Source organism: Lycorma delicatula, chromosome 2 (genome assembly GCF_047948215.1).
Source record: "Lycorma delicatula isolate Av1 chromosome 2, ASM4794821v1, whole genome shotgun sequence".
In the NCBI taxonomy this organism is placed as follows: Eukaryota; Metazoa; Arthropoda; class Insecta; order Hemiptera; family Fulgoridae; genus Lycorma; species Lycorma delicatula.
The window spans coordinates 64,327,102-64,336,668 of NC_134456.1; the positions used below are offsets into that span (position 1 = coordinate 64,327,102).

Consider the following 9,567-nt stretch of genomic DNA (forward strand, 5'->3'; position numbering starts at 1 on the left):
AACAGTTTTTCTTACATGAAAATAGTACAACACAAACACAGGATTGTCTTCATAGCCCTTGGAGTCTGAAGTAAAGTAACATCTTACAATGCCTTCTGATACAGGAACAAACTTGTGGTAGCTTCTAGTACCAACAACTTTTTCACAGCAGTCAAAACAGTTTTTTTGAGTTTCTGAAATCATGGCTATCTCATCTGATTTAATCAAAAAATACTTGATGTTTTTCAGCTTGTGATTACAAAATGAATACATTTCATCAACATTTAGTATCAGACTGTTTAATAGTTTTTTCAGGCTTGCCTTTGCCACCTCTCATTTTGTTGTTCCTCCCACACCATCACAGGTGTTTTTACCAAGGGATGATCCAAAGAAGTGCCATTCGGCTTCAAGATTGAAGTCTTTTTTCTGGCTGCACAAATTAGGAAATTTTTTTTTATTTATATACTGACTTGAAGCATTATCAGTAAAATAGATAAGTTTTTAACATTCTGATGTACTTCCTTGATATGATCTGTTAAAGTTTTTGAAAACAATAAAATGTTTCTGTATCGTGCTTCAAGTGATCACTTAAAATACAGACACTTTTGTGTAGTAATACATCATTTTCCTTGAAATAGAACACAGAAGGGTCAACTGTGGCTTGGCTGTTGACCCAATGGAAACTTTGTATCTCATCTTGTACAAGAAGTGAAAAGTTTTCTGCAAAGTTTGCCAATACCAAACATTCTGCTTCACCTAATTCTGATTTTTTCTTCTTGAAAAACTGAGCTTGAGATTTTGACATGAAATGGTGAATTCAGCTTTTCCAATTTTTTCACTAATGATTAAAAAACTCATTGGTCTGAAGAACAGTAATCATCTCTGCCCTATCAGCTGTTACCCATTGTTTGTACATTATTGTATCTTGCAACACATCACACTCTTCGGAAAAGTTGAGCATGTCAAACACTGCCTGAATCCTATCACAAACAAAGATGTCTGCTAAGTCCTTATAATCAACATTAAGTTTGGGACCGTCAATCATGAGTTTGATGTTCTGATGGTGGGAGCAGACACAAATTGTATGAGTTCCGGATGCACCAGCCAAGTACACCATTTTGGACAGAGTTCGCAGAACTTTGATCTTCCAATTTTTTCCTCAGGGTTTTCACTTTTAACAGAGACATACAATTCATTTAAGTTTATCAGAATATGGCGCTTTTGCTTATGCATTTTACACCATCAACACAATCCTTTTTACATGTACACAGCCTGCTATTGTCATCATCTTCACAAAACAACACAACTTTTTTAATTGTGTCGTTGCTAATTCCTGTTTTATGTCTTTCACTTAACTCCGGTAGAATGCCTTGCTTATTAACTAATTCTCTAGTAAGTCTAACTAAACACTCAGACACATTGAACTCTTATATTATTTTAGATCTGGTCCAAGATTGGGGAAGTAAACTGATAATTTTAACTTTATCTTATTTAGAAGCAAGATCATATTTTTCTTTTAGTTTTAAAATATGATCATCATATTCATGCTAAGAAGATTGAGCTGGATATTCATTTTTAGAAACTTTTAAGTCAAAACACAATTCAAGATTCTTTTTTAATTTTTGGGATACCTTATTTATTTTAAACTTTAATGATGATGGCCTTTGATTTTTGATGCTTAATTTTTTCAATTTTGATGGAGGTGTTACACCCAAACTGCTACAAGCAGCATCCAATTGTTCAGTACTATGATGTGGGGCAATGTATTGCTCTTGGTCTTCGTATTCAATGTAATTCTTTGTTCTGCTGAGAAAAAATATTTTTGAAAGAGTTAACACAAAGAGACTTTCCGGGAACTAAATTTAGCTTTGGAAAAATATATTTTTTAAGAGCTTGCTCTAATGTTATTTGTCTTAAGTTTTTCTTAACTGTATTTTTATGAGTTCTCAAAGGGTCACAAAAGAACTGTTCAGGTGACTGAATTTTGACAAAAACGTATAAACACGTTAAAACACCGTAATTTTTTGAGTATTTATTTAATAAATTCAGTAATTATTGCAATTATTTATTATTTAAAAATCAAAACACTCCTGTTAATTAGTCAAGGTTAGCGAGCGAAGGTTAAGTTTGGTTAAATTATATTTATAAAATAAATAACCATTTATTAAAATTAATAAAGAGACTGTTCATTTTCCACCGAAATCTGATTGACTACTTTGTTTTTAAATAATGCTGTAGCTGCGGTGGCGTTAATACGTAAGTACTGGTATTGCTTTTAACAGGTTTTTCATGACTTTTGAGAGGTTATAAATTTTTTATTAGTACAATATATAAGAAACTTTTTATCTGCCATAAACATCTACAAAAACACTGCAAGTAGTGCAAATTTGAGATTTTTATCACCAGCCCAATCAGAGTTACTGAAGCCAAAATTTGAATTTTTTTTTAAAAATTAGTTTTCAAAAGTTCATAAAAGTTTAGGGGTAAGTATAGTACCATTAATATTATTTATGGTAAAATTACTAACATATAACTACACATAAAAAAATAATTCAAACTGTGTATGCCATATCCCTGCCTCTTGAAAAAAATGACCAAAAGTGAAATTTCACCATTTTTCATGTTCAACTTCATTCGTAATTTTCTCATAGAAAGAGAGATAGGTAAATAAACCACTGGACCAATATTTTACCCCGAGAAAATATGAATAAGGTGCTTTTTGTTTCATCCTTTCAGGACCAATAGTTTTTTAGTTATGATTTTTTCCATAAACCCTTACAATCACAAAAGTAAGTGTGTACACCGTAACAAAAATGGTCACCACAGGTAAACAGCTTAAATAAAAAAATTTTAAAAATAGTTTTAATGTCCTGAGACATGTAGGAAACAAGTGGGTAAGTTTCAATTTTTTTTGAATTGGTCAGGCAACCATCTTTGGGTCACTTAAAATGGTTTATCCTTTCTACAACAATAAAAAAGGTGTGTGGGTGTGGGTGTGGGTGTGTGTGTGTGTGGGTGTGTGTGTGTGTGGGTGTGTGTGTGTGGGTGTGTGTGTGTGTGTGTGTGTGTGTGTGTGTGTGTGTGTGTGTGTGTGTGTGTGTGTATAGCAATATATAGCATATATACTTTGTTAATAGCTTTATTATGTGCTGTCCAGTCTGGAAAGCACAAGTACATGTATGTTTAATATCATTTAAAATTCGACAATAGAAAATATTATAAGTTCTGAACAAAAAGATAAATCACTAAAAAGAGTAAGTTTTAATGTAATAAAAATAGAATTTAATACCAACTGAAGAAGCAGGTTATTAGAAGATTGAAGATGTGAAAGTGATTATTGGAAATCAAAAAGGTAGGTATAATTTATCTAATTACTGTGTTTTGGTGATTTATATTTCATATAATATTAAATTGATATATATATATATATATATATATATATATACATATATATATTTATGTAAGTTCTCATTCACAATACTTCTCATCTATAAATGACACCCAAGCTTACATTTCAATGCAGAATATGAATTCAGTACAACATTTAGCCATGACTCACCATATCAGACATATATAGACAAAAATGTTACAAAAATAAACAAACAAGAAACCCACTACAACACATCCAGTCCCCCCCATTCAGAACAAACAGTATTCTTATACACGCTAAATTACTAAATACATGCACCATGATTAGCTAATAATTGCAACAAATTAAACAAAATAAATGTTGATTAGAAGTTAATAACCCACTTAAATTTATAAACATGTTATATTTCTATTAACAGTCTAGCAAATTGCATCCTAGCAGGAGAATAAAATCATTAATTAATTTTTCCATTTACTGCTTTATTTTTCCTCTGCATTCAGCACTTTTGCAGAGATCATTCTCAAAACATATCTGTCAGAATAAATGGTCATAATGTGTGTGTGGAAATTTAAATTTAAAATAAATAGTTAAAAAGATAAAACTATAGGGTACTTACATATTAACCCATCAACCATAACCATAATGATCCCATAACTTTGAAAATACTTCAAAGTTATGGGATCATTAACATATTTTACATATTAAAAATATAAGCATTATTGCTAATAATTATAGATATAAATTAACCGAACTTAACCTATGCTCACTTCACTTGCTAACCATGACTAATTAACACAGTACTGTTTTGACTATTTAAATAATAAATTAAGCAATTATTTATTATTTAAATAATAATTAAATAAAATGAGTGTAGGTTAAGTTTGGTTATATTATATTTATATAAAATAAATATAAATGGTTGTAAAAATGGTAATATAATGATTATATCAGGTGATATTATATCAATAACCCAAATGTTTGCGATGTATTGGTCAATGGACTAATACATAAATACCAAATATAGTTATATCTTCTACCTCAGTCACTGATATAAAATGAATTATTCAGCTGCTGTTAACAAAGCGATCATTAATATCATTATTAAAAACTGAATGAATCACAGTTACTTTATATTTAATGTTAAATACTATTTACAAGAATAAGGCTAAACAATGAATTCACCTTTAAGTAGTATAATGTCATAGTTACTTTTACAATATATGTTCTAATAAGTTACCAATATAAATACCAATGAAATAAAATAATGGATTAGGTATGTTGACCAAACTCATACTCAATGTTAGCCTGCAGTCACTAAAAAAGGTAAATATAAATACAATAAAAAATTAATTGGAATAAAAAATCATTTTTATAAACCCAAACACAGTATTCATAAATATAATGAATACAATTTAGAAATAGAAATAAATTACCTAATACATTTCATTATTTGGATACTAGCATTAAAAAGGATAAAAATAAATTGAGGGTGGATATAGATTAAAAAACAATATATGAATAACAGTTAATAAATCAATATACCCATATCACCATAACTTGGCAAAAACCTATATATGTCAAAATAATAGTAACTTACTGTAGTTGAACAAGTTAAACAAACTCTGTAGTTACAACTGCTTTTAAAATGTAACAAAAATTAAATAAAATAATTAATCACAAATTTAGTTTATAAAATGGGGACAGCAAAACTGAAAAATATTCTACGTATAAATAATTAACAAAAATTTTGTAAAAATTACAAAACACACACACTGGCCTTTATGGCGCAAGTGGTAGCACCTCGACCCTTCATCTAGAAGTGCCAAGTTCGAATTCTGGTCAGGCATGGCATTTTCACATGCTAATTGTCATTCATCTCATCCTCTGAAGCAATACCTAACAGTGGTCCCAAAGGTTAGAAAAAAACACATACACACATATCTGATTACGCTGATCACATTAATAATAATAATAATAATCAGACTTTCAAATATAAAAAATAGTCTAATATTAAAGCAAATTTAAATTCCTTACTCTCAAAACACACATAACAAAAAACAGCCACAAAAATATAATTACAGAACAAGTAAAATTTAAACATTATGATTGTTTTATTTTAATGAATACATTTATATTAAACAACTGTAATTATTATTAATTTAATTTTAGAAAATATATCATTAAAATTATTGAACCAAAAAAATAGCAAACTGGTTCATTTTATAGCGATGACTTAAGAAATAAAATAAAATTTCTTTATTTTTAATATTGCTTTTTATCCAAATATTCACATATAAATTCTGATGAAGCCAATATCACAGAGGTACTACTACTAAATGTAAATAAAAAAGTGAAAAATACAAAAAAGTGGAAAAATTAATTTTTTTAAATGTTACTTAAAATAAAAAACAAAAACTACATTAATAATACAAAATACAAAGCACTAACATGCATCAACCAACTGTAGTGATTGCTTTTAATATTAAATTGGGTAGACTTTTAACGTAAATTCATTCAAATATAAAGAACACATGATTGTACACAACAGCAGAATCTACCTTTGCAAATCACCTCAAAGAAACTGGATCACATACAAAGATATTTACCACAAAATTTATGTAAAACTAGATCCAACATAAAACACATAAATGAAATTTACAAACTCCCTAAAGTTAAAAAAAAACAAAAGATCAAATGAACAATCAGATTAAAATTACTATTCTATCACACGCTAAAGGCATTTACTAACACTATAACATTTGTGCCATTAATAAACACTGAAACACTGCATATTAACACCCAAAAAGATCTTCTAGATATACATTTTCTATGTAATTTTGAAAGTAATTAATAATTTTTAAAAGAAAATAACATTTTAAAACTTGAGTGTTCTTCAACAGACTATTATTATTAAAAGGTAGTGGAAGTACACTCTATGGTGTGAATTCTAATCATACTCCACAATTAAAAATCCGGTATTGGTAATGCATTCTTTTTTTTCAGGGAGGAAGTGGAACTTAAAAGCAGTTAAAAAGAACCACAACTTATAACTCTTGATCAAAGGCACCAGTCTCCGGAGTAGTCAAAGCACAGTATAGAATCGGATTATATAAGGGAATAACTAACAAACAATCTGACTGATGGCCTAACATATACATATTTCCACCTAATAATACAGTGTGGTAAAACCAAATTGTAAATATATATATATATTTAAAAACGTTATATAAATATATAAGTTTTTTTTAACCAACAAAACCATGACACACCTGATTACACATGATAATTTTGTGCACAATCCTCTGGTAATAGTCCAAACGAACACCAGAATTACTTCGACTTCTCATTTCCGTACAAAAATAAATAAACTGTCACCTTTAAAATAAATTTGTTGCAGCAAATTTTACAATAAATTTTCTTAAAACATCCAGATCAATCAAACATTACGAATAATGACAACACTGTTACAACCACATGTCAAAATAGAATTAAGTTCCGTTGAACACAATTACTAAGTTTTAAAGTCCTTCAAAAGAGGTTAACATAACGTACATTCTACCAATATCGAAGTACATCGTTTGTAGATATCGATAATCGAAATGCTGTATTTTAAGTATTGATGGCGGCTCACTCACACTTTTAATTTTTTAAATCTGTAATTACTCATTATACCCGTACCCTAATGAATTGTAATTTACCCATGTAAGCTAGTTAATTTACGTCAAAAATATCCGTAAAAGTTTTGAGAGTATCACATGCCTAAGCAAGAAACCTTGCATAACTATGTTATCATAATGGGATGGCTCCTTTATGCTACCAATTGATTAATTTTACACTCCTACCTTAATAACACTTAGTGAAGCATTTTTTGTATTACTTTTTGTACTTTATTTTCTTCAAATGATTCCAAAGTTTTTCAGTATTATATCCCAAAACATAGAAAAAATAATGTTTGAAAAATTCTGTTAAGATCATATAAAACAAATAAATGTTTGTTTTTTTTCTAAAGAACACCAATCAGCTGCATCTCGATTCCTCCCCGAGGAGAGAAGAACCCACCTTGTCACTACACCTCCCCCTCCGTTCCTTGCTAGTTTTGGCTTTAACGGAGGTCATCTTCTTGCCCTCAAACTGATCACATTCTACAGTGCTCAGTCCAGCCTTGTGAACCACCAATCAGTTGCATTGTAATTGGATCAGACCACTTTATAACAACTTAAGTTTTATCAAAGTTTCTCAGTCATTATGTCATCTAATATGAAAACCCAGGTTATTAATTTACTCTGAGAGTAATAAATATTATTGCAGCTACATTTATATTAAATTGTAATTTACTTCTAGACAAAGTTACAAATAGAAATGCATTAAAATAAAAGGAAATACAAAAATTGGTACAAGAGTAAAAATATCTAACAAAAAAATTAATACTTTACTTTTTCAACAACACAAAGTATATGGGAGGAAGTACTGCACACATGCAAAAATTCAATTTGCACATTCTTTGAATCTAGATTCCAAGTTCAAAAATATGATTTCCAAAAAAAAATTTGCTCTTGTGTGTGTTCTTTACATGAGATTTGAATGACCTTAAAACTTCAAATCAACTCATTTTATTTTATTATTTAATAGTTTAATTTTATTTGCTATTAAGGAAACATTTCTCAACCTGTTCACTTGCAGTCCTAATAGACCAGAATTATCAGACAATGTGTAAAATTAATTCATTAACTCATGCAGTCTAAGAATCCTCATTTGATGGCGCTAGACATTTTAGTTTTTTTAAGCAGTCACATAATTTCTTTCACTTATAACTTACTTTGCACATGGATGGCCTAGTATAGTGTCATCCTAAAATGTTTAATCATTTAAGCTTCTTGCAAATAAAATACGTTAAAATATTAGATTAATAACAAACATTTTTGTTAAGTAATAGCATGTTAAATGGTTGAAGTTAATTACATGATATATTTATTTTTAATATTATTGTATTAAAGGTAAACATTTGTACAAAAAATCTTTTATGTGCAAGTTTAGCAACATGAAAAAGGAATTTCTGTAATATATATATATAAATGAATGTTTGTCTTTCTGTATGTCTCTTATGCCTTCCTAAACCGTTCATTCGATAGTGATAAAACTTTGGGGAATGGTTGGACGCATGCCAGGGAAGGTTTCTGAATTAGTTTGGACCCACTAGGTGGCGCTGGTGTCGAGATATTTCAAAAAATTGTATTTATGGTTCGATTTGCCTCATTCAGAATACATGTTACTTACATGGAAAGAATTATCTCTGCAAAAATGAACCCGCTAGATGGCGCTGGGGTTGAGATATTTAGAAAAATTATATTTATGGACCGATTTGGTTCATATTCAGAATATGAATGTTAGTTACGTGAAAAGAAATATTTTTGCAAAAACTATACCCGCTAGGTGGGGCCAGTGTCAAGATATTTACGAAACAAACAAATATACAAACAGACTTTTTTATTCTATATTTATATATATATATAAACTCTCTCTCACTCTTTCTCTCTATCTATATATATATAGCAATAGTGAAGCATTGCCAGGTCTGCTAGTTAAAGATAAAATAAAGATGGCCACAATTACAATTATCAGAAAAATGAAAATAATTTATTTGATTGGGTAAAGCAAGTCTTGTTTTGACTCTGCTTTTCATTTCAGATCCTTGTGATCCAGATACAGCCATGTTCATCCAATATCCATTTTATGATAGCTGCAGTAAAGTTCATTGCTAGGTGAAATGACTTATAATAATTATTTTTCATAAAATTTTCAGTTACAAAATGGCATCCAAAACAGCTGTTGAAAAAAGCACTGATCATCAGCCTTCAGTCACTTACTGCCCAGCAAGTGTCCTTTGTATACTTATACAAAGTATATTTCTTAATATACTTATTAAGAAAAATTGATTATACAAAAACATTATTAAAAAAAAACAGTGATATAAGGCAAGTGCTTCCTTAACAGTTATAGTTAATAATGGTTGGTGTAATATTACATCTATGTAAGTAAATCTTTTAATTTAATTTAAAATAAACTGGTTGGAAGATTCTTTAGATTTATCTTCATTGAAAACAGAACCTTAATCATAATTACGTTCTTTCTTGTATTTCAAAGAATTATGCTACGTTAAGAGAAAAGTAATAGTATTGGCTTGATATAAATAAATCTTGAACCTTTACTTTTTAAAAGAA

General features: G+C 29.1%; 1 protein-coding gene across 5 annotated transcripts in view; it reads right to left on the reverse strand.

The window, feature by feature from the left end:
• The window catches only part of LOC142318865 (putative phosphorylase b kinase regulatory subunit alpha), a 149,233-nt gene extending 142,341 nt beyond the window's left edge, over positions 1-6,892 (reverse strand). For 4 of the 5 annotated variants that reach the window (XM_075355436.1, XM_075355435.1, XM_075355438.1 and 1 more), the window contains exon 1: positions 6,619-6,892. In XM_075355436.1, coding sequence (XP_075211551.1) covers positions 6,619-6,696 — 78 coding nt within the window. In that variant the 5' untranslated portion in view covers positions 6,697-6,892. The remainder of the gene's footprint in view (positions 1-6,618) is intronic. The other variant, XM_075355439.1, reaches the window with a different exon arrangement.
• Between the last annotated feature and the right edge of the window lie 2,675 nt (positions 6,893-9,567).